Source organism: Tachyglossus aculeatus, chromosome 4, assembly GCF_015852505.1.
Source record: "Tachyglossus aculeatus isolate mTacAcu1 chromosome 4, mTacAcu1.pri, whole genome shotgun sequence".
NCBI classification, from domain to species: Eukaryota; Metazoa; Chordata; class Mammalia; order Monotremata; family Tachyglossidae; genus Tachyglossus; species Tachyglossus aculeatus.
The window spans coordinates 95885571-95911348 of NC_052069.1; the positions used below are offsets into that span (position 1 = coordinate 95885571).

The following is a 25778-nucleotide window of genomic DNA, read 5'->3' on the forward strand; positions in this document are numbered from 1 at the left end:
TTATTCTATTTATTTTATTAATGAGGTGCATATATCCATAATTCTATTTATTTTGATGCTATTGATGCCTGTCTACTTGTTTCGATATTTGGCTGTCACCCCCTTCTAGACTGTGAGCCCGTTGTTGGGTAAGGATTGTCTCTATCTGTTGCCGAATTGTACTTTCCAAGCACTTAGTACAGTACTCTGCACACAGTAAGCGCTCAATAAATACGATTGAATGAATGAATGAAAAGTACAAAACAAGCAGTGGCACATTCCCTGTGCAAAAGCAATCTATTCTCTCATGGGGTGAGAAAAATAGCGTAGTAGTTGGAGAAGGGCATGAGAGTCAGAAAATTATGAGTTTAAATTCTGGCTCTGCCACTTGTCTGCTGTGTGACTTTGGACAAGTCACTTCACTTTTCTGTACCTCAGTTACCTCATCTGTAAAATGGGGATCAAGAGTGGGAGCCCCATGTGGGACAGGGACTGTGTCCAATCCAATTTGCTTGTATCTACCCCAGCACTTAGTACAGTGCCTGGCACAGAGTGAGTGCTTAACAAATACCATAATTATAATTATTATTATCATCAGTCAAAAAAATTGAATGTCTAATTGAAGAAATGCGTATAGTTAAGTGCAGAGGATGAGTATAGATAGGAACATAAATACTAGAGATGCATGATGGGCTTGAGGAGACTCTCCCCTTCCTCTCTCCCCAGGCAGCCCCAAAACAACAGTTCCTGGGATCCACCTCATCTGGATGTGTAATATCAGGGTAACTGGGGCCCAGTGAACTATAATGTGAAGCTCTGGGAGAAAGCTAGAAGGAGGGACAGGACAGAATGGGTTGCAAATCTGTGATGCAAGTCACCATTTATTCCATAATGTGCAGGGCCTAGAGCAATCCCAAATCCAAAAGTGCATGGTCATTTTGTCACAGCCAAGGGTACCATTTTAGGGAACCTCCCTCTAAGTGCCGGGTTAGGAGAAGGAGCATGGTATAGTGGATAGAGCACGGGCCTGGGAGTCAGAAGGTCATGAGTTTTAATCCCGTCTTCGCCACTTCTCTGCTGTGTGACCTTGGGCAAGTCACTTCACCTCTCTGGGCCTCAATTACCTCATCTGTAAAATGGGGATTGAGATTGTGAGATTGAGTAGGACAGGGACTTTGTCCAACCCAGTTCGTTCACCCCAGTGGGGTATGAGTGACTAGTCGGAGGACAGAGGACAGAGTTGTGAGCAGGGGTATTGCAATACCCTGGTAGGGTCAAAGGAAGAAGGACTCGAAAGGGACAAGTCACCAGAGCAGAAAGGCAGGAAAGTGGCTGTCCACCCGTTCCTGCCAGTGGGGTATGAACAGCCCCATCCCATCTCCCACTGCAGCCTTTATTTCAGCTTCAAACAATCAGACTCACAGGGAATGTAACAGTTTAACAGCAATGTCCTGTTTATTTGTTTACTCGGTTTGCTTGAGCAGGAACTCCTGATAAACTGTCTTGTTTACAGGAACTTCTTGCTCAATACTGATAAGATGTAGTCCTTGGTCAAAATGGAGTCACTTAGGCTAAGTCCTTGAGAATAATGGAGTAATCTAGGCTAAGAATTCCTAACAGCCACTTGTCTGCTTTGTGACCTTGGGCAAATTACTTCACCTCTCTGGGCCTCATTTACCTCATCTGTAAAATGGGGATTGAGATTGTGAGATTGAGTAGGACAGGGACTTTGTCCAACCCGATTTGCTTGTATCCGCCCCAGTGTATAGTACAGTGTCTGGAACATGGTAAGCACTTAACAAATGCCATTATTATTAATATTAATTACAATATTATTATTATTATCCTAAAGGAAATTGAGGACTGCAGAGGCTCAGAAAACAGTCACTCATTGCCAAATAACAGAAGTGGGAGTTAAGGTTCAAAAACCCTTCTTTAAACATGCATCCTAAAGTACCCCAAATTTCAATCACCTTTTTCTATGAATTGAAATTTTTTTCCTTTTTTCTCCACATCAAAATCATGATGATGATGATGGTATTTGTTAAGCCACTTAATATGTGCCAAGCACTGTTCTAAGCACTGGGGTAAATGCAAGGTTATCAGGTTGTCCAACATGGGGCTCATCATCTTAATCCCCAGTTTTACAGATGAAGTAACTGAGGCACAGAGAAATTAAGTGGCTTGCCCAAAGTCACACAGCTGACAAGTGGCAGAGGTGGTATTAGAACTCATGACCTATGACTCCCAGGCCAGGCTCTTGCCATTAAACCATGCTGCTTCGAGTTATTTTCAGAGGCATTCTCATCACATCCATAGAATTAAAATCATGCCATTTTTGTCTGCTTTATATTTCCTGTTGTTTTTGCTGTTGTTTTTGTTGAAGGTTTGATTATTTTTAAACAATCGGAAAATGTGGTACAGGAAATATTTTAAGTTGGTCACCAGTTATTTGAGCTATTTCAAAAACAAAATCCAAATAATACTGTTGGAAAAGACTGTCTTGAGAGTGCTCCCAGATCTCCTATCCAATAGGATCAATCAATCAGTCAATCAATGGTATTTATTGAGTGTTTACTGTGTGCAGAGCCCTTATACTAAGCACTTAGGAGAGCACAATACAACAGAGTTGGTAGACATGTTCCCCATCACAATAATTTTAACATTCTAAATCTCAATCATGGGTGTTTTCCCCACAAGAGAATAGATCTTTGATCAAGGTTTCTGAGTCACTCCCCCAACATAAACCCATGGAGGTTTCCATTATTGGCTGTTGCCCTCATAATCGATTAATATTTACTGAGAAACCCCTAGGTACAAACATTCTCTCAGCACACATCAGATTGTCGCTGTGCATAGAAACACACCCAAAGGAGAGAGATGTTGTAAAGACAAAAATCATTATTATTTGCCTAAAGTCTCCTAAACCAAACCAAAACAGAATCATTAGAGCTAGTCTAGAGACTCTATGTTAATGATCAAGGACTGCAACGATCAATGGGGATGGGAAAGAGAGAAGAGTGGTCCGGAAGAGAGTCATCCAGGGGTCCTTGGGGCAGGAGACAGAGATAGGCTCAGTGGGAAGCCCAGGTTTTTAGGGTTCTCCCTGACTCCCTGCATCCCTTCATGTCTCCCAAATCCCCTCTACTTCCCTGAGCTTCCTCAGGGCCATCCACTCATGGCCCTGCTTGCTCATCCTTAGAGAGGCCAGAAGCATGGATGTTGATTCATCAGAAATTCTTTAAAGCAGGTGAACAATACCCCCACCTCCTTGCTGAACTTATTGAATGAATGGGCAGATGGTACATTAGCATAGCTGTAGATCCAGAAATAACATTCTCGAGCTGATGGGTTGGGTGGGGATGTCCACCTGAAAATGGGGGCGGGAAAGCTGGGGGAGATGGCCCCAATCAGCCCGCATCATGCCTACCCTGGGCTGCTTGTGGTGGCCCTTGCTCTCCTTGCAACTGTAACCTCTCACTGGGGGTGGGAAGAAGGAGAGGGCAACCCCGTCTCTCCACAGGGTCTGCATGCTGATTGTTCATAAATCTACTGAACTGGTTGTTTCCTCCTGCTGCTTCCCATTCCTGCAGCATAGCCTAGAGGATAGAACACAGGTCTGGGTGTCATAAAATCATGCATTCTAATCCCAGCTCCTCCATTTGTCTGCTGCATGACCTTGGGGAAATCATTTCAGTTCTCTGGGCCTCAGTTACCTCATCTCTAAAATGAGGATTGAGACTGTGGGCCTCATATGGAACAGGGACTATGGCCAACCCTACTTGCTTGTATCCACCATAGAACTTAGAACAATGCCTGGCACAAGAAAAGTGCTTCGCACATAGTAAGCGCTTAACAAATACCATCATCATATTTTTTTCTCTTTTGTTAGGAAAGCAACTGCTGTGATTTCAGGGTTGCACTCAGCACACTTACTCCCCCTTTGACTCTCACAGAGACCCAAGGGCCTGAAGCAGCAGGAGCAGGGGTGAAGAGAAACAGCTCTTCCTGGTGCCACTGTCCTCACCGGTTTCCAGAGCTCATGTTTCAGGGCTGCAGGGCCCCTCCTTGCTGAGTGTAGTTCAAACTCTATGGAGCTAATGGTGGTTTGAAGGAGCAGGGGTAGTTTCTGGCCCCTCTTACTCTGGCTGCTGCTTCTGCACTGTTTCTTGCTACCCTCTAGATTGTAAGCTCATTGTGAGCAGGGAATGTGTCTGTTTATTGTTATATTGTACTCTCTCAAGTGCTTAGTACAGTGCTTTGCACACATAAGCTCTCAGTAAATGACAATGAATAAATGAATAGGTTCCCCAGGTTCTCAGATCATCAGGGAACCCAGCAAGAAACAGACTGTAACCAGCAAGAGCTGCTCCTGCCATTGCCCCTAACAATAATAATAATAATAACAATAATAATAATAATAATAATAATGGTATTTGTTAAGTGCTTACTATGTGCCAGGCAATATAACTAAGTGTTGGAGTGGATAGTAGGCCACTCCCAGTGATTTGTTCCCTAGTTCTGTTCTGTTCTCTTTTCTTTCTCCCTCCCTCTTTCTCGATTTCTCTCCATCTCTTATATTTTACCTGTTAAAGACAAAGTTAAAATCATTTCATAAAATGGACTCAGGTTAAAACCCAGCCCTGGACAATTCTGAGAAGCTCCATGGTCTAGTGGATAGAGCAGAGGTCTGGAAGTCAGAAAGACCAGGGTTCTAGTCCCAGATATGCCACTTCTCTACTCTGTGACCTTGAGCAAGTCACTTCACGTCTCTGTGCCTCAGTTACCTCATCTGGAAAATGAGAATTAAGAAAATGAGCCCCTTGTGGGAAATGGATTGTGTCCAACCTGATCAACTTCTATCTACCGTAGTGCTTAGTAGAGCGCCCGGTATGGAGTAAGCACTTAACAAATGCCAAAAAAAATGTCACAGAAAGCAACTTTGGATAATAATATTAACAATACATATAATAATAATTGTGATATTTGTTAAGCATTTTCTATGTATGCCAAGCACTGTACTAAGTGCTGGGGTGTATACCAGATAATCAGGTCATACATAGTTCCTACCCCATATGGCAGACCCCTGTCCCAGACGGGGCTCACCGTCTTAATCCCCATTTTACAGATGAGGGAACTGAAGCCAGAGAGGTTAAGTGACTTGCCCAAGGTTTCACAGCAGAAAAGCGGCAGAGCAGAGATTAGAACCCACTTCCTCTGACTCCCAAGCCTGTGCTCTTGCCACTAGGCCATGCTGCTTCTCCACAGCTGACTGGCAAGAAATTTCGGGTACCTAGCTGTTGGTACAATTTCAAGCCACTTGCGTAGCTCTATATAATCAGGGAACCTTGAAGGGTGTGTTTATTCATTCTTATTTTCTAGCATCATTTCATATTTCTAGCCACAGGGTAGAAATCAGATGGAGAGAAGTTTTAGGATTCAGGAGTCAGGTCGCAGGTAGTGCTGGAAGAAAACCGCTTTGGAACATAATCATGTCGAACATTTGAACCAAACGTTTAAGAAGACATGCTAATAAAAAATGAAAAAATGAAAAATCCATCATTTTTGAAGCATATAACAAGAAAAGCAAATTCCATTTTAAATATAAGGACCTGTATATATAACTAGTTCATGATTGGATTTCTTTTTGTTTCCTTTCTGTTCAGTACAACACATTTTTTGAATTCAACGATCGCCTGGATGCCATAATGGATAAAGCATATATCTACAGGTAAAATATAGTGTAACTGAGATTCTTGGGAAAAGAATAGAGTGGTCCACCCTATCTGTCAGTCTCCCCAAGACAAGCAAAAAGATGTTGGAGGGATGGATGCAATGACACTGGGTTTGCCTCACTTTCCTTCATGGGCTTATTCATTTTTAAATGAAATGTAAGTCAAAAAATGTCCCATCTGGGGACTGTGTTGCGTTCTGAAGAGTTAACTGATCTCACCTGCTGATACAAAGAGAACCCTTTTGCAAGATTATCCTGGTGGCTCTACCACCTCATGACAACCATAACCTCAAATATATTCTGTCCCAGATTTGAATGGGTCTTGAAACATCAACAGTATTTATGGAGCACTACTGAGTGCAAAGCATGTAGTAAGCTCTTGGGAGAGTACAGTGCAACTGAGTTGTAGACATTTCCTGCGCACAACAAAAGGGGTCTCCAGTCACACTGAATAGTACCTGAGCACCCACAAGTACCCTACCACTTTTTCTCAGGTCTCCAGGTCAACAATCATGATTTCTGAGACAGAGAATAATAATGGTGTGTGTTCAGCACTTATTGTGTGCTAACCATGGTACTAAGCACTGAGGGAGACAGAAAATAATTCGATTGGATACAGTCCCTGTCTTATAAGGGGCTCATAGCCTAAGGGAGAGGAAGGACAGGAATCGAATCCCCATTTTACAGGTGAGGAAACTGAGGCACAGAGAAGTTGTTACTTCCTCAAGGTCACACAGCAGGTAAGCCGCAGAGCTGGGATTAGAACCCAGGTCTCCTGACTCTCAGGTATGCGCTCTGTCCACCCATCCATGAAATAGCAGCGACTCTAAAGATCAAGCCTTTCAAGGAGGTGACTCCTGCCATCTGCAAGCAGGAGGAGTGTCAGTCTGAAAAAAGTTTAAAGCCAGGAAATAGGCAGTGGCACCAAAGAAAGGAGCTCCACTGAAAACCCCACTGGAGAAAAAAATACCAGATATGCAAGTTTTCAATTCTAACACAAGTACTGAAATTGTGGAAATTGTGGTTCTTCACAGAGTCATTCGGACGACCGGATACCTTCTGTTCACTCTGCACATTAATGCGTGTATCTATTACTGGGCTTCAGACTATGTAGGTATTGGCAGTTCCAAGTGGGTGTATAGTGGTGAAGGGAACAGGTAAGTCTATATTTCAGAGACTGGCCTTAATTGGTTTTCTCAGCTTCTCTTCCTTTTTACTACTGTTTGGATAGCTAACTTTTAGCAGCTCTACTGCTGATAGTTAGTAATGAATGATGCTAATTATTTGGAAGGCAGGTGCATGAGTAATTAGCTCACTACTCTCAGTTTTATGGGTTTATGACTCAGCTATAACCACTGACTTAATTAAACATTTAGAAAGGAACAAGGGTCATAAATTAAGCTTGCCAATTAGGCCTGTTTGCTCAAGGCTTAGAGGCTCACTGGAAAAGATCTGTGAAGAAGAACAGGGCCTAAGTAGTCTCTAGTAGGATGCCACTGGATTGTTGAAGAGAGATTTTTTACCTTATTGAAGCATAAGGGTAGCAGACTTTCAAAAGGCTCTGCTTGCTTTCCACTCCAGTGAAGGACCACAGCAAGTCTATTTCAAGGCAGATCTCCGAAGGGGAAGTGCAAGTATTGACATGCAGTATCCTGGGCAGTCCAGTAGCTGCAGAGAGGATGGCAATTATCGAGTTAAGTGCAAGCATTGACATGCGCTGAGCCCGGCAATTGCAGGGAGAATGGTAATTATCCAGTGATGAAAGAAGGTAATCACCGGACAACATTAAGCAGTGCTTGCTTGCTATTTGAGGAAGTATTCTTCCCCATGCTGTGATTCCACGTGATTCCCATAAGAACCTTAGGCCAAGAAGATGCCATTCTGGATTTTCCTCGCCTTTCACTAATAGCACAGAGGAAGGCTAAGAGCAGACACAGTTCCCAGCCAAAGGAAGGGTCTTAGCCCCTTCCACCAGCTTGGCTGGAATATGTAGACAGCTGTAAATTAGTTGTGGTCAGGGAATGTCCCTGTTTATTGTTATACTCTATTCTCATAAGAGCTTAGTACAGTGCCTTGCACACAATAAGCATTCAATAAATACGACTGAATGAATAAACACATAGATGGTCCTGTCTGGAATGGCTGAGGTCTGCACTCAGGCCTGCTAGAATACATGCTTGAATTACACAATTTGGAGATAACATAATTCTTTTAATAGTATTTAAGTGCTCACTAGGCATCAGCCACTGTACTAAGTGCTGGGGTAGATACAAGATAATCAGGGTGGACATAGTCCATGTGCTACATGAGGCTCACAGTCTTAATCTGCATTTTACAGATGAGGGAATAGAGGCACAGAGAAGTTAGGTGACTGCCCAAGATTACAGAGTAGATAAGTGGTTGAGGGGGGTTAGAACTCAGGTCCTCTGAATCCCAGTGCCACACTCTTCCCACTAGGCCATGATTATTTATAGTTCAGTTATAGTTCATTTAGTTCATCACTAAATCCTGATGTTTCCACCTTCACAACATAGCTAAAATCCGCCCTTTTCTCTCCATCCAAGCTGCTACCATGTTAATACAATCACTTATCCTATAATAATAATAATAATAATAATAATGGCATTTATTAAGCACTTACTATGTGCAAAGCACAGTTCTAAGCGCTGGGGAGGTTACAGGGTGATCAGGTTGTCCCACAGGGGGCTCACAGTTTTCATCCCCATTTTACAGATGCGGTTATCCTATCCCGACTTGATTACTGTATCAGCCTTCTTGTTGACCTCCCAGCCTCCTTTCTCCAATAAATACTTCACTCTGCTTCCTGGATCATTTTTTGGCAAAAACGTTCAGGACATGTTTCCCCACTCCTCAAGAAACTCCAGTGGTTGCCATCCACCTCTGAATCAAACAAAAACTCCTCACAATTGTCTTTAAAACATGCAATCACCTTGCTCCCTCCTACATCACCTCACTACTCTCCTATTACAACCCAGCCCTCACACTTGCTGCTCTAATGCTAACCTTCTCACAGTACCTTAATCTTGTCTATCTTGTCATCGACCCCTCACCCTCAGCCTCCCTCTGACCTGGAATGCCCTCCCTGCTCAAATCCAACAGACAATTACTCTCCCCGCTTCAAAGCCTTATTGAAGGCACATCTCCTCCAAGAGGCTTTCTCTGACTAAGCCTTCCTTTCCTCTTCTCCCACTCTCTTCTGCAGCACCCTGACTGGCTCCCTTTATTCATCCCCCACCTCCCAGCCTCATAGCACATATGTACATATCTGTATTTTATTTATTTATATTGTCCATCTCCCCCTCTAGACTGTAAGCTCCTTGTGGGCAGGGAATATATCTGTTTAATGTGTCTGCTTCTTCTCATATTATGATCTCCCAAGCACTTAGTACAGTGCTCTGCACATAATAAGCACTCAATAAATACAATTGAGTGAATGCATGAATAAATTATAGCCTCAGTTCTTAAGTATTCTCACCCTCCTACTGCACTTCTGTACATTTCTTTCATACATCATTACTTTCTCCTAGCTGGAATTTACTTTAGTGCCTACCTCCCCTGCTAGACTTTAAGCTTTAGGAGAACATCTCTACTAACATCACTGTACTCTCTCAAGGGCTTAGAACAGTGCTCTGCACAAAGTAGACAAGCAAAGAGGTAGAGAAGCATCATGTCCTAGTGGATAGAGCATGGGCCTAGGAGTCAGAGGACCTGGGTTCTGATCCCAGCTTCCCTACTTGTCTGCTCTGTGACCTTGGGCAAGTCACCTCACTTCTCTGGGCCTCAGTTACCTCATCTGTAAAACTGGGATTAAGACTGTGACCCCTATGTGGGACAGGGCTGCGACCAACCTGATTAGCTTATGTCTACCCTAGTGCTTAGTACAGTGCCTGGCACAAAGTATGTGCTTAACAAATGCCATTTTAAAAAATCACCCCCCACCCAGTGCTCCCCAGGAGTTGATCCCCCAACAGTCATGATTCTGGATATCCAGGCTAGCACTCCTACCCTTTTCCTTCTAACTTTTTGGTGTCCTACCAATCAAGAAACTATCAAAACTCTTCTCAATTCTAACATGTCTAACTTTTTCCCTCTAACATCCTTAACTGGCTCTTCCAGTTACTGGAAAAGTTCCGGTAGACTTTTCAACCAACCCTTCTTGAATCCACTGATAATGTCAGCCTTCACAAGCACTTGTGGTCATGAATTCCTTATGTTTGTCACCTACTGGGTGGAAAAAAAAAACATGTTTCCTTTGGTTTGTTTTGAACCACTATCTAAAATTCAGTGAGTGTCTTTCACATTGGTGTGAGACTTGGGAAACAACTATTTCATGCTCCTGCTTTCCACACCCTTCATAACTTTGTGGATGTAGTAGTAGAAGTAGTAGTAATTTCAACAGTAGTGATGGCATAAGGAGGAGGAAGAGGAGGAGTTGTAGTAATAGTAAAAGTAGTAGTTGTAATAGAAGTAGTAGTAGCTTTTATTGAGTGTCCATTGGGTGCAATGCATTATACTAAGAGTTTGGGAATGTACAACAAAAAGAAGAAACTTAATCTCTGCCCACACAGAGTTTTTGCTATAATGGGGAGACATCCACAAAACTACTTTTAAATAGAGAAATCAGGATAATTCAATGCCCAATTGACTGTGTGTATGCCCAGCTTTGCCACTTGTCTGCTGGGTGATCTTGGTTAAGTCACTTCACTTCTCTGTGCCTCAGTTCCCTTTTCTGTAAAATGAAGATTGAGACTGTGAGCCCCATGTGGGACCATGTCCAGCCCTATTTGCTTATATCCACCCCAGTGCTTAGTACAGTGCCTGGCACATAGTAAGTGCTTAATAAATACCATCAGGGCATAAATGCAAAAGATGGCAAGTGGGTTGATCAATCAATAGTATTTATTGAGCGCTTACTGTGCGCAGAGCACTGTACTGAGCACTTGGGAAGTACAAGTTGGCAACATATAGAGACAGTCCCTACCCAACGTGCAACTTGGAGTGTTGGGAATTCATTGGGAAAGGCTTATTGGTGAAGTGGGATTTTTTTGGGAGGGCTTTGATCTGTCAGATTTGGGGAAAGAGAGAGTTCCAGGTTAAAAAAACCCCAACAGTTTGAGAAAAGAGATGGGGACAGGCCAGTTGAGGGCAAGGCTCAGTTAGAAAGTTATTTAAGATAAAATGAAGGGAGCACACTGGGGGATGGAGAGTGAAGACAGCACCAATCATAGCTTCTCTCTACCTTTGTCCTTCCACACTAAAGAGTCCTAAACTTTCAACTACCCTCTTACAGAAGGTTCCCCACCCCCTTGGAAATTTTCTTAACCCTTTTCTGTATCTTCTCTAGATCTCTTATGTCATACTCAGCTAGCTTTTCTCACAACCAGCTTTACAGGTGCAGCAGGGAATAAATACTTCTGCCAGAACATGTGTTTTCAATAGGCGTTTTGACTAGAATTTGGCAGCAGAATTATTCTGATAGTGTGCATTTGTCTGAGCACAGTGTTGTCAGAAGAAATGGCATCATTCAAGCACACAGTGTCAGATACAGAGAATACTATAATGTGAGTCTTCCTTAACTCCCACACTATAATAGAGCTTGGAGTATTTCAGATTAATTAGAACAACTCAGGAAACCTGAGAATATATGCTATAAGTTTCTCCTAGCTGTTTGGAGAATATCAGAATATGCAAAATTAGGTAAAAGGATGTCATGTCCTGTGTCTACTATAGCATCCTGTGTGAAATGACATCTGGATGACCAAATCCATTTCCTCTGAAAAAGCTCCCATTTTCCAAAGGATTCTGGGAATCACAGTCCTCTAGAATTCTGTGCTGTGTACTCCCCAGGAAGGAGAGGGCATTACTGGAACAGGCTTCAGGCATCTCCTTCAACAATAATTGTGGTATTTGATAAGTGCCTGCTATATGCCTAGCACTGTACTAAGCCCTGGGGTAGATACACAATAATGAGGTCCTACAAGGGACTCATAGCCTAAATAAGAGGGAGCCCAGGTATTGAACCTCCATTTTGCAGATGAGGGAACTGAGGCACGAAGTAGTTAAGTGTCTTGCTCGAGGTCACACAGAAAGTGGTGGAGCCAAGATTAGAACTCAGGTCCTCCGACTCCCAGGTCCATACTCTTTCCACTGCTGAATTTTTATGGTATTTGTTAAGCACTTACTATGTGCCAAGCACTGTTCTGTGTTGGGGTAGATACAAAGTAATCAGGTTGGACAAAGTCCATGTTCCACATGGAGCTCACAATCTCAATCCTCATTTTGCAGATAAGGAAACTGAGGTCCAGAGAAACTAAGTGACTTCCCTGAGGTCACACAGCAGACAAGTGGTGGAGCCAGGATTAGAACCCAGGTCCTTCTGTCTCACAGCCCCATGCTCTACCCACTAGACCCCACTGCTGCTTCCCTTCAGTCCTCTTTTAGTCACAGTACCATAGGGATTGAAATATTTGCAGAACTAGAATCTACCAACAGAAGGATACGTACATTCATCAATCAATCCATCTATCAGTGGTATGTATTGAACACTTATTGGGTGCAGAGCACTGTACTATAAGTGCTTGGTAGAGTACAACACAACAGAGTTGGTAGACATGCTCCCTGCCCACAATGAGCTTACAGTCTAGAGAGGGAGAAAAACATTATTATAAATAAATAAATTACGGATCTAGACATAATTCCTGTGGGGCTGAGGGTAGGGTGGATACCAAGTGCCCAAAGGGTACAGATCCAGGCATTTTTAGGCTGTTGACATAAATATTCTGAACCATGGAGGTGGGGATCAGTGGGAGAGAGACCTAGACAGACATTATTTATTTCTTATACTTGCTTTATGGCTGATAATTATAATTGCCATGTTGAGTTGTTAATTGTTTCTATGTTTTCTTTTCCCCCTAGATTATGAGTTCCTTGATGTCACAATGTCCCATAATTCTACCTCAGTATCCAAAGAGCTTAGCCCAGTGTTCTACACAATGAAAGCACTCCATCAATAACTTTGATAAAGATGACAGTAGTGATATTATGAACAAACATGAATCATTTTTCATTTTCATGATATCCCTCTTGTCCTAAATAATGAATACGTTTGTTTTGCTATTCTTGTACCAAGTCCACAAATGACTCCATCTGCCATGTGACATCTATTCACAGGTATCTGAGATGTTACTACTGGGCAGTTCGAACATTAATTACCATTGGAGGCCTTCCCGAACCACAGACTATGTTTGAGATTATCTTTCAGCTCTTAAATTTTTTCTCCGGGGTCTTCGTCTTCTCCAGTTTAATCGGTCAGGTAAATTGAGAAAAGAATCACCGGATATGGGGTGCATTCACTTTAAAAAACCTAAACTGTAGGTAAGAAAATCCAAATCTCTGTAGTTCTTCTCTGCTTTGAAATTAGAATTTCATGGATTTCCTGTTCAATCCAAACTTTCAGCTACAGGAAATGCCTGGAAATTCTTGTTTTATTTAAAATTCTTAAGTATTGTTAAAAATTCTTGCTTAACAAATAGAACTTATTAGTATTCACCAGCACCTCCTGGAGAGGCAGCAGGTTCTCATGTTTGAAGCCCTAAAATAGAATTTGGGGTTACATGTCTCCCCTGAACAAACCTAATAGGTTGAAAAAATTTTTTGCCAGAATACTACCAGCCCTGATTCTTTGTCAGATAACAATGAAGAGATTGGTTATGCATACTCTTTGTCCCATTTCAGCATTGCAGGCAGGACTAGAAGTATTAGTAATTTGTGGAGACAGCTTTTTCTTTTCCCTAGATCAAACATGCTCAAGTGTGATTCTTCATTGGCTTGGTTTCTCTGTAGTCATCTGTTATCTCTGCCATCTCCCCTCCTCCACCCCATCCCACCAGCCTTTTGACTCTCTGCACTCTTCCCCTTCACCCCCTCCCCACCTTCCAGCTCCTCTGGGCAGAGATAAAGTGAAGCAAAGACCTGGTTGGTAAGGCAGGGGAAGTTGGAAAAGTTTGAAATGCTATCTGTCATCCAGACAGATGTGCTGAGGTCTGAGTTCCCGGAGCAACCTAAGAGACGGGATTAGTGATACATGACTCTGAAATATTAATCTTGTCAGTATGGCACAATCCTAGCTAGTGTTAGAACCACTTCATCTTAAATTTGCCCAGGAAGATTCAGACCCCAAAGAGCTTTTTTTTTTTAACCAAAGCTGTACCTTCACAAAACATCCTTGTCATTCATTCATTCATTCATTCAATTGTATTTATTGAGTGCTTACTGTGGGCAAAGCACTATACTAAGCGCTTGGGAGAGTACAATATACCTAAGCAGGCACAGCTCCTGACTTGCTGTGTGGTCTTCAATCAATCAATTAACCAATGGCATTTATTGAGTGCTTACTGTTTTCAGAACTCTGTACTAAGCATTTGGGAGAGTACAGTGCAACAGAATTGGTAGATATATTCCCTGCCCGTGAGCTTATAGCCCAGAGGGGAAAACAGACATTGATATAAATAAGTAAATTATGAATGTGTGCACGAGTGCTGTGAGGCCAAGAATGGGATGAATACCTAGTACCCAAAGGATAAAGATTCAAGTGCATAGATAAATGGAAGGGAGAGGAAGTCAGAGAAAAGAGGGCTTAATCGGGGAAGGTCTAGAGCTGGGGAGAGTGGTGATCTGTAGGATATGAATGGGGAGGGAGTTCCAGGCCAGAAGGAGGACTTGGGCAAGGGGTCAGCAGTGAGATTGATGGGATTGAAGTACATTGAGTAGGTCAGTGTTAGAGGACCTAAATGAATGGGCTGGTTGTAATAGGAAATTAGTGAATTAAGGTAGAAGACCGTAGACTGTTTATATTGTGAGCTTATTGTGGGCAGGGAATGTGTCTCCCAATTCTGTTGTAATGTACTCTCCCAAGTGCTTAGTACATTACTCTGAATATAGTAAGCACTCAATATATAACATTGATTGATTGATTAAGATAGGAGGGGCAAAGATATTTGAGAGATTAAAACCAATGGTAAAGAGTTTCTGTTTGATGCAAAGGTGAAAGGGCAACCACTGGAGGTTCCTGAAGAATGGGGAGACAAATCTGAACTTCTTTTAGAAAAATGATCCAGGCAGCAGAATGAACTATGACCTAGAGATTGGGGGAGATAGGAAGCAGGAAGGTTCAACAAGAAGACCGATGCAGTAGTCAAGAAGGGATGTGACAAGTGCATGGAGCAGCATAGTAGCAGTTTGGCTACAGAGGAAAGGGTGGATTTTAGCAATGCTGTGTAGGTAGAACCAAAAGGATTTGGTGACAGATTGAATATGAGAGTTGAATGAGAGGGATGAGTCAAGGATAATGCCAAGCTTACAAGTTTGTGAGAAAGGGAAGATGGTGGTGATGTACACAGTAATGGGAAAGTCATGGAGAGATTCATTCATTCATTCATTCATTGTGCACACAGTAAGCGCTCAATAACATTCATTCAAACGTATTTATTGAGTGCTTACTGTGTGCACAGCACTGGACTAAGCGCTTGGGAAGTACAGGTCGGTAACATATAGAGATGGTCCCTACCCAACAACGGACTCACAGTCTAGAAAGGGGAGACAGACAACAAAACAAAACAGAGAGATCAGGGTTAAGGTGGAAAAATGAGAAGTTCTGTTTTGGACATGTTAAGGGACATCCAAGTAGAAATATCCTGAAGGCAGGAGTAAATGCCAGACTACAGCAAAGTCTCCATAGATGATTTAGGTTGTTTACCTCTTTACGTTTTAGACATACATCTGTCATGACATATACCCTTCCTCACAGGGATATAGTGAGTATCAAGGTGAAATATTTTGCATCTAAATCAAGAAACTTGAACAAATGCAGTTAAAAAAAAAGTCATAAGATCTGTCAATTTCTGGGTCTGAGCCTGACCATGAGGGCTCTTACTGAGCAACTGTCTCTTTGAGTACATTTTTATGATTGTGTTAGAAACACCTTCTGGTGAAAATCCTGACAGACTTTTAAGTATGAAACAACTAGGTGTAGCTGCTTATCCAGGAGAGATGGAGATAAGGCCTCCTCGGAGTTTGGGGTCAATTTCAAGTTTCTACTTGAAATTCCCTGTGGGTTTTCTCTGGAGATGGTGTTTAACAGGGAAAATCCCTGAGAAGCCACTTGAAATTTAATGAAAATCCCAAGAATAACCACAGTCCACTCGCTCACCAAATCTTCTGCCAACCAGTGATCAGTTAAGGTTGCCACCACCCGGGCAATGATGTGCCAGGGTTCCACAAGACCAGTAAAGACTTCCTGACATTTGCCCCATCTCAACTTTGGAAGGGACACTGTAGGTAAAGGGAGATATTAGCCTTCTATGCAGTGCAAAGAAATGGAGAATCAACAATGATCCAGTGCATTTCACCTTTAGAAACTGTCCAACTGGATGATGCAAAATTTTTTGTGTTTTCCAATCATATATTGAATCTGACCAGTCCAACTAAGCAAGACACTCAAAGTAGAGTTGCTTTCTCCACTGTGAGACAACTCTGTTTTGATTTAGTTGGGCTGGCTACCAACTCTGGCCAAATTCATGATTAGATTTGAAAACCAAAAGAATTGATAAATGATTGAATCCTGCCCAAAGAGAATTCCGGCTCCCCCTCTCCATCCCCCCCGCCTTACCTCCTTCCCTTCCCCACAGCACCTGTATATATGTATATATGTTTGTACGTATTTATTACTCTATTTATTTATTTTACTTGTATATATTTATTCTACTTATTTTATTTTGTTAATATGTTCTGTTTTGTTCTCTGTCTCCCCCTTCTAGACTGTGAGCCCACTGTTGGGTAGGAGTCATCTCTATATATTGCCAACTTGTACTTCCCAAGCGCTTAGTACAGTGCTCTGCACACAGTAAGTGCTCAATAAATATGATTGAATGAATGAATGAATGAAAAGAAGCTAATGGTGATATTTGTATTTACAGATGCGAGATGTAATTGGAGCCGCTACTGCTGGTCAGAACTACTTTCGTGCTTGCATGGATGACACTGTCGCTTATATGAACACACATTCAATTCCCAGGATTGTGCAAAATCGGGTTCGGACGTGGTATGAATATACATGGGACTCTCAAAGAATGCTGGGTAGGTATAGCTAACAGAAATTACTCATTCTGAAAACATTCTCTTTGGATAGCCAAGAAGCACAAAAGCTTTTCTTCTGGGTTGGTGAAAGGCGTTATTTTTGTTTGAGAGAAAGTAGTCTGTAAACCAACCAGTTCCAGCATTTATAAGGTCTTTAATTCTATGCATTTATTAAATAGAAAAGCCAAGTCCATATGAAGGAATTTTCTCTAAATATTTAGCTTGTTTGGCAAGATCAACAATAGCCCAGAGCTGAGACAATGCTTTTGTGAGGCCAAGGAGGCACCATGAGCCATAGATTTCTTGGCCAAGGGAGGACTGATGGACAAGTGTTGTCATCGTAATGATAATAGGTGATGCGTAATTAATTCTTGCCATGTGTCAAACAATGTGCTAATTGTTGGGGAAGAGGTAATACAATCATATCAGACATGGTACCCCTCCCACTTAGGGCTCACAGTCTAAAAAGGAGGGAAGACAGGTATTTAGTCCCCATTATGTGCATGAGGAAACCAAAGCACAGAGAAGTGAAGCGATAATAATTTTGATATTTGCTTAGCATTACCAAGTGCTAAACACTGTACTAAGTGCTGACAGAGACACAATAATCAGGTCAGACACAGTCCCTGACCTAGATGGGACAGGAATTCGCAGTATAAGGGGGAAGGGGAGCGGGTATTTAATCTCCATTTTACAGATGAAGAAACTGAAACACTGAGAAGTTAAGTGATTTGCTCAAGATCACAAAGCAGGCAAGTGTGGAGCTGGGATTAGAACCCAGGTTTCCTGATTTCTGGTCCTGTGTTCTTTCCACTATCCAAGATGGCCACAGGGGGCTTCTTCAACTTGAATAGCATACCTGGAGACTGAACCATAATTGGATTAGGATTTGGTTCTGAGATTGGGACCAGAAAGAAGATTCAGTTAATCATTATTATTATTATATTTGTTAAACTCTTCTATGTGTTAAGCACTTTTGTGGGAAGCAGCGTGGCATAGTGGATTAGAACACAGGCCTGGGAGTCAGAAGGTCATGGGTTCTAATCCTGGCTCTGCCACTTGTCTGTTATGTGACCTTGGGCAAATCATTTCACTTCTCTTTGCCTCAGTTATGTCATCTGTAAAATGGTGATTGAGACTGTGACCCCAAATGGGACGGGGACTATGTCCAACCTGATTTTCTGGTATCTGCTCCAGCATGGTGCCTGGCACATAGTAAGAACTCAACAAATGCCATAATTATTATTCTAAGCACTGAGGTAGACACAAGATAATCAGGTTGGATACAATCCCTCCCCCATACGGGGCTCACAGTCAAAGTACCAGAGAGCTGGCCAATCCCACACCCAGATGGCCTTAGTAAACCTTCCTAAAATCATTCATTCATTGTCAGTCATATTTATTGAATGCTTACTGAATGCAGAGCACTGTACTAAACGCTTGGAAAGTACAATTCAGCAATAAACAGAGGAAATCCCTACCCACACTGGGTTTACAGTCTAGAACGGGGAAGACAGACAACAAAACAAGTAAACTGGCATCAATATAAATAAATAGAATTATAGATCTATACATATCAAAACAAATAAACAGGCATCAATACAAATAAAGAGAATTATAGATATATGCATATATACATAAATGCCGTGGGGTAGGGAGAAGGGGGAAGAGCAAAGGGAGAGAGTAAAGTGACTTGGGAAGGGAGGGGGAGCTGAGGAAAAGGGGAACTTAGTCTGGGAAGGCCCCTTGGAGGAGGAGAGACTTTAGTAGGGCTTTGAAGGGGGAAGAGTGATTGTTTGGCAGATTTGAGGACGGAGGGCGTTCCAGGCCAGAAGTAGGATGTGGGCTGGGGTCGATGGCGGGAGAGGCAAGATCAAGGTATAGTGAGAAGGTTAGCACCAGATGAGCAGACAGTGCAGGCTGGGATGTAGAAGGAGAGAAGGGAGGTGAGGTAACATGGGGCAAGGTGAAGGAGAGTTTTAAAGGCAATAGTGAGGAGTTTTTGTTTGATATGGAGGTTCATAGGCAACCTCTGGAGATTCTGTAGAAAGATAATCCAGGCAGAAGAGCAAAATATGGACTGAAGTGGGGAGAGGCAGGAGGTTGGGCGGGCAGAAAGGAGGCTGACACAGTAATCTAGTCAAGACAGAATGAGTGATTATACTAATGTGGTAGTGGTTTGGATGGAGAGGAAAGGGCGGATCTTGGCAATGTAGTGAAGGTGAAACTGGCAGGATTTGTTGATGGATTGGATATGTGGGGTCCAGAGACTGTAGAACTTTAGCTGGGGATAAAGTCTTAGCAAAAGAACAGTAGTATGTAATAGGACTTAATTTTTTTGTTCTTTGGATTTAATATGGATGCTGACTAAAATTGCATGGTCTATCCCTTAAATGCTCAACTCTTACTTGTTCTGTTTCCTAACAACCAAATCTTCCCTTAGATTACATTTGACATGTTTTATGAGGCAAATCTTTGTGTGTATTGCTTCTTTGTATCTACTATCTCATTCAATCACACTATGGGAAGAGAAGTTTGGGGTCATTACAACCTTTTTGTCCCCTTCCTCTGACCCTACCATTGAATAGGGTTGATCTAATTAGTATTTATGGATTTGGTTACAGAAATGAATATATTTGTAGAAAAGAAGGCAGTATTCTTTAATTTTTAGAAAAAGATTTTTCTAAATGTTCAGATCCCTTATTTTATTTTCCTGTGATCCTTAGTATTAATTAGCTCCCTTTCTTCCTTTTGAAGATGAATCTGAGTTACTGGAACAGCTACCTACCAAGATGCAACTAGCCATCGCCATTGATGTGAACTTCGCCATCGTCAATAACATCGACTTGTTTAAAGCAAGTGTTTTCAGAAGAGGCAGGCGGGATGCATCCTTTCTATATAGTTGGTGAAATCTGGTTACTGCCTTAGCAGCCCTAAGAGAATTCACACTATGTTAAATTATGTTCACAACAAAATAAGGTCAGGAGTTTCTGTGAGGGGTGAAAATCAATAAAATTGGACAGCCATCTTGAGAAAAGATGGCTAGTTTCTAGCCTCTGTACCAATTAGAGACTAGAAAGAGCATTGTTCTTCTCACTAGCCTTGCATTAGTTAACTAACATCCTATTGCTTGTTTCCTTTTTCAAATATATGTTGTGAATTTCTGTTTCTCCTGCTGGATATTAGTGAGGCAAATCTACTTAAATCTTCAGTTAAGTCTAGCTTGCCTTCAACCTCTGTGTTTCTAGCATACTCTCGAGACCAATTTGTGATGTTCTGGGGAATAAAACCTCCCAGTATTTATTCTAGGTGCATATTTTAGCAAATGAGTGCTAACACTAGGTTATCCAGTGTGCTATTGAAAGATAGGCTATACATCTCCTACATATATCTAATCCACAACTTTAAGTGAAAACTCTGATATTGGGCAGACCCAAGGTGCCTTTCCTCTTTGATTCTAATGTAGCTGCTCTCTTAATGGGGCAGCTACACCCCAATTTAACACAGGTTTAATATCATTGTTCCCCCCCATGCCCTTCTCATCTCCCAACCCCTGATGCACTGAAGTGCATTGCACAGGCAAAGAAAGCAGCCCAGACTCATGATGGGACAGATTTCTATACTCATGGTGTAGAGACACTGCCTGAGAAATAAGAAAATGACTGTGCTTCCTACTGACATTACATTTTTAAAGCTCTGTTCCAAATCCTTGGACTGGTATGAAAGGATTAAGAATGTTTTACATGACCTTTCTGAGGGTTTGTTTTGACTTAGGATTTTAAATTGGATAGGATTTGAAGTGTGTTCTACAAAACTATATTTCACCCAATATGAGGAATCACGCTTTTCAACTTCTGAGGCTAAAATTTCAAAACCCAACCGGGAAAATGTAAGCGGAGTTAGCTGGCCATCTGGTGGCTAAATCTAAGTCACAGCGGTGGCTAACCAGAATGAAGAACAGAAATAATCATATTTACTGAGTTCCTGCTATTTCAATCAATCGATCGTATTTATTGAGCACTTACTGCGTGCAGGGCACTGTCCTAAGCGCTTGGGAGAGTACAAAATAACGGCATTGATAGACACATTCCCTGCCCATGATGAGCTTATGGTCTAGAGGGATATGAAGGGGAAGGGGGCTCCACATAGAAGGAGGAGTTGTAGTGGTTACAAAATAAATGATTTTACACCTGGTTCCTATGTCACAAAAGGCCTCACAGTCTTAGTAAGGAGGGACAGACATTTAGATCAATTAAAATAATTTATGGAGAGCTTGCTGTATGCAGAGTACTGTAGTAAGTGCTAGGGAGAGTACAATAGAATTAATAGAGATAACCTACCTTCATATATTTTTCAATCTAGCAGGGGTGACCGACACCACAATAAATTACAGGTATGAGGAAGAAATTGAATATAAAGACATGAGTAAGTGATCTGGATACCCTAGTGTTTAGATGACCCAAATGTTGAAGTGGCCATCTGGGGATATGAAGTGATGGAGGTGGGAATAGAACCTAAGTCCTCTGGCTCCAAAACCCTTGCTTTATCCGCTAGGCCCCATTGCTTCTCACACTGCTGCTGTGTTGTTACTTGCGTTTGACCATCAATCATCTGTATTTGTTGAGTGCTTACTGTATGCAGAGCACTGTACTAAGCACGTAGTCCTTTCTAGACTGTGAGCCCGTTGTTGGGTAGGTACCGTCTCTATATGTTGCCAACTTGTACTTCCCAAGCGCTTAATATAGTGCTCTGCACACAGTAAGCGCTCAATAAATATGATTGAATGAATGAATGAATGTAGACTGTGAACCTGTTGTTGGGTAGGGACCGTCTCTATATGTTGCCGATTTGTACTTCCCAAGCACTTAGTACAGTGCTCTGCACACAGTAAGCACTCAATAAATGCAATTGAATGAATGAATGATAGAGTCAGTAGACATGTTCCCTACCCACAGTGAGTTTACAGTCTAGATGGGGAAACAGACATTAATATAAATGAATTACAGATATATACATAAGTGCTTTGAGGCTGAAGGAGGGGTGAATAAAGTGAACAAATTCAAGTGCAAGGGTGACACAGAGGGAGTGGGAGAAGAGTCTAGTGAATAGAACACAGACCTGGGAGTTAGAAGGACCTGGGTTCTAATTCCAGCTCTGTCACATGTCTGCTGTGTGACTGTGGGCAAGTCACTTCACTTCTCTGTGTTTCAGTTACCTCAGCTGTAAAATGTGGGACAAGTGATTAGCATGTATCTACCCCCAGCACTAAATACAGTGCCTGGAACATAGTAACTGTTTAACAAACACCATTAAAAAAAAAAAAAGAGAGAGAAAATGAGGGCCTAGTCGGGGAAGGCAGCTTGAAGGAGATGTGCCTTCCATAAGACTTTGAAGATGGGTAGAGTAACTGTCTGTTGGATATGAAGAGGGAGGGCATTCCAGGCCAGAGACAGAACATGGATGAAAGGTCGGCAGCAAGATAGAAGTACAGTGAATAGGTTAACATTAGAAGAGTGAAGTATATGGTCTAGACTGTGAACCTTTCTAGACTGTGAGCCTGTTGTTGGGTAGGGACCATCTCTATATGTTGCCAACTTGTACTTCCCAAGAGCTTAGTGCAGCGCTCTGCACACAGTAAGTGCTCAATAAATACAAATGAATTAATGGTCTGGGTTGTAGAAGGAGAGCAGTGCAGTAAAAGTTGGAGGGAAGTGATTGAGTGCTTTGAAGCTGATAACAAGGAGTTTCTGTTTAATGCAAAGGTGGATAGGCAAACACTGGAGGTTCTTGACGAGTGGCAAAACATGGCCTGAACATTTTTGTAGAAAAATGATCCAGGCAGCAGAGTGAAGTATGGATTGGATTGGACTGGGGAAAGTCAGGAGGCAGGGAAGTCAACAAGGAGGCTGAAACAGTAGCCAAGGCAGGATAGGATAAATGTTTGGATTAATGTGGTAGCAGTTAGGATGGAGACAAAGAGGTAGATTTTAGCAATGTTGTTAATATTGAACTGACAGGATTTAGTGATAGATTGAATTTGTGAATCGAATGAGAGATGAATTGTGGATAATGCCAAGGTTGCAGGCTCATGAGACAGGAAGGATGGTGGTGCTGTCTACAGTGACAGGAAAGTCAAGGGGAGGACAGGGTTTTGGTGGAAATATAAGGAGTTCTGTTTTGTACATGTTAAATTCACGTTAAGTTCACAACATCAAGTGGACTGGAGTGGGGAGAGACAGGAGACAGAGGTCAGTGAGGAGGCTGATACAATAATCAGGCAATTTTTAGGATAAGTGCTTGGATTAATGTCGTAGAAGTTTGGATGCATAGGAAAGGGTGGATTTTAGTAATGTTGTGAAGATTGAACCAACGGTATTTAGTGACATTAAATTTGGGAGTCAAATGAGAGATAATAACGCCAAGGTTACAGGCCTTTGAGACAGAAAGGATGGTGATGCTGTCTGTAGTGATGGGAAAGTCAGGGGGAAGATAGGGTTTGGGTGGGAAGATAAGAAATTCTGCTTTGAACATGTTAAATTCACAGCATCGCTAAAATCCACCCTGTCTTCTCCAGCCGAACTGCTACCATGTTTATCCAATCACTTCTCCTACCCCGCCTTGATTACCGTATCAGCCTCCTCGCTGACCTCCCAGTGTTCTGTCTCTCTCAACTCTAGGACATACTTCACTCTGCTGCCTGGATCATTTTTCTACAGAAACATTCAGTCAATGTTTCTCTGCTCCTCAAGAACCTCCAATGGTTGCTCATCCACCTGCACACTGAACAGCGCTCCTTACCGTCAGCTTTAAAGCTCTCCAACACCTTGCCCCCTCCTACCTTACTTTGCTGCTCTGTTACTACAACCCAGACCACAAGCTTCACTCCTCTAGTGCCAACCTATTCACTGTACGTCAATCTCATCTATTTCACTGCCGACCTCTCATCCACATCCTGCCTCCAGCCTGGAATGCCCCCCCTCTTCATATCCAATAGATAATTACTCTCCTCACCTTCAAAGCCTTATTGAAGGCACATCTCTTCCAAGAGGCCTTCCCACACTAAGCTCCACTTTTCCCCATCTCCCACTCCCTTCTGTGTCACCCTAACTTGCTCCCTTTGCTCTTCACACTCCTCCCAGCCCCACAGCACTTATGTATATATCTGTAATTTTGTTTATTTGTATTGATGTCTGTCTCCCGTATTCTAGACTGTGAGCTCGTTGTGGGCAGGGATTGTCATTGTCACTGTTTATTGTTGTATTGTTCTTTCCCAAGCGCTTAGTACAGTGCTCTGCACACAGTAAGTGCTTAATAAATACAATTGAATGAATGAATGAGAGCAAATAAGTTTTCCAAGGGAATGGGTATAAATGGAGAATAGAAGGGGACCAAGAACTGAACCCTGAGGGACTCCCGCAGTTAGGGAGTGAAAGGAAAAGGAGGATCCCATGAAAGAAACTGGGAATGAGAGGCCAGAGAGATAGGAGAAGCAGGAGAGAACAGTGTCAGTGAAGCCAAGGTTGAATAATATTTCCAGGAGAAGGGGGTGGTACACGGTTTTAAAGGAAACCAAGAGGTCGAGGAGGATTAGGATGGAATAGAGGCTGTTGGATTTGGCAAGAAGAAAATCATTTGTGAACTTTGAGAGGGAGGTTTCTGTTGTGTTAAGGGGGCAGAAGCCTGATTTGAGGGGGTCAAGGAGAGAATTGGAGGGGAGGAACTGGAGACAGTGGGTGTAAACAACTCAGTTAAGGAGTTTGGAGAGGAATGGTCGGAGGGAGATGGGGTGATAATTTGGGGGTTGGGGCCTCAAGGGAAGGTTTTTTTTTAGGATAGGTGTGCCATGAGCTTGTGTGAAGGCAGTGGGGTGAAAAGCCATTGGAGACTGAACAATGGAAGATTGTGGTCAGGGAGGGAAGATGGGAAGGGGGTAAGTGCTTCGATGAGGCGTGAAGGGATGGGGTTGGATGTCCAGAAGGAGGGGTTGGATTCTGAGAGAAGAGATTTCTCTTGAGATACTGCTGACACTTACAGAGACGAGTTGTGTCCTGGAAGGCTGGGTTTATCACTTATTCACTGAAAACTGAAAATATTGTAGTAAATTTCCAAGATATATCTTACTTAAGGAAAGCAACAGACTCATTAAATGTGTCCCTTTCTGAAGGACAGAGATTGAAGTAGATAATTCACTGTTGACCTTCTGACCTAATCATGCCAGTCCTGACTCTCTGACTAGGTGGCTATTAAATACAGTTGTGAGAGTGGAACACAACCATTCATATAAGTAGGTGATCTGTAATTTTTTTTTCTGATGAAATCAGTATTTGCATATGCAAACTAAGCAATGAAGTGCTATTTTGGATTCACTTGTCACTATGATATCCTTAATAATATGAGTCCTAGTTCTTTCCATTTTCTCGTTAATCAGAGGTATTTATTGAGCACTTACTGTGTGCAGGGCACTGTACTAAGTGCTTGGGGGAGTACAATAAAACAGAGTTTCCCCTTTCCCTCTCCCCTAACAAAAGGTCAAACTGGACTGGAATAAGGAGAGGGCAGATCCTATGTCCCCATCAATAGTTTTCCAAGGGAATGGAGAAAAAAATGATCTTCTCTCCTCACCTGACCCACGCCTCCCAATTCAACCAGTAGCATAAATTGAGCACTCACTCTGTTCAGATCACTTAGGAGAGTACAATAAAGTTAGTAGACCCAATTCCTACCTGTAGAGATATTTTTCCTTAGCAATCAATTATATCTATTTTTAATGGTATTTGTTAAGTGTTTACTATGTTCCATGCACTGTATCAAATGCTGGGCCAGATACAAAACAACCAGGTTGGGCACAGTCCCTGTCCCATGTAAGGCTCAGAGGCTTAATCTCCATTTTACAGATGAGGTAACTAAGGCA

General features: G+C 42.3%; 1 protein-coding gene across 1 annotated transcript in view; it reads left to right on the plus strand.

Moving 5' to 3' along the window:
• CNGB3 (cyclic nucleotide gated channel subunit beta 3) overlaps positions 1–25778 on the plus strand; it is a 90173-nt gene that overhangs the window by 35158 nt on the left and 29237 nt on the right. Inside the window, exons 7-11 of the mRNA XM_038745647.1 lie at positions 5646–5710; positions 6748–6870; positions 12905–13046; positions 16708–16867; positions 19625–19722. Coding sequence (XP_038601575.1) covers positions 5646–5710; positions 6748–6870; positions 12905–13046; positions 16708–16867; positions 19625–19722 — 588 coding nt within the window. The remainder of the gene's footprint in view (positions 1–5645; positions 5711–6747; positions 6871–12904; positions 13047–16707; positions 16868–19624; positions 19723–25778) is intronic.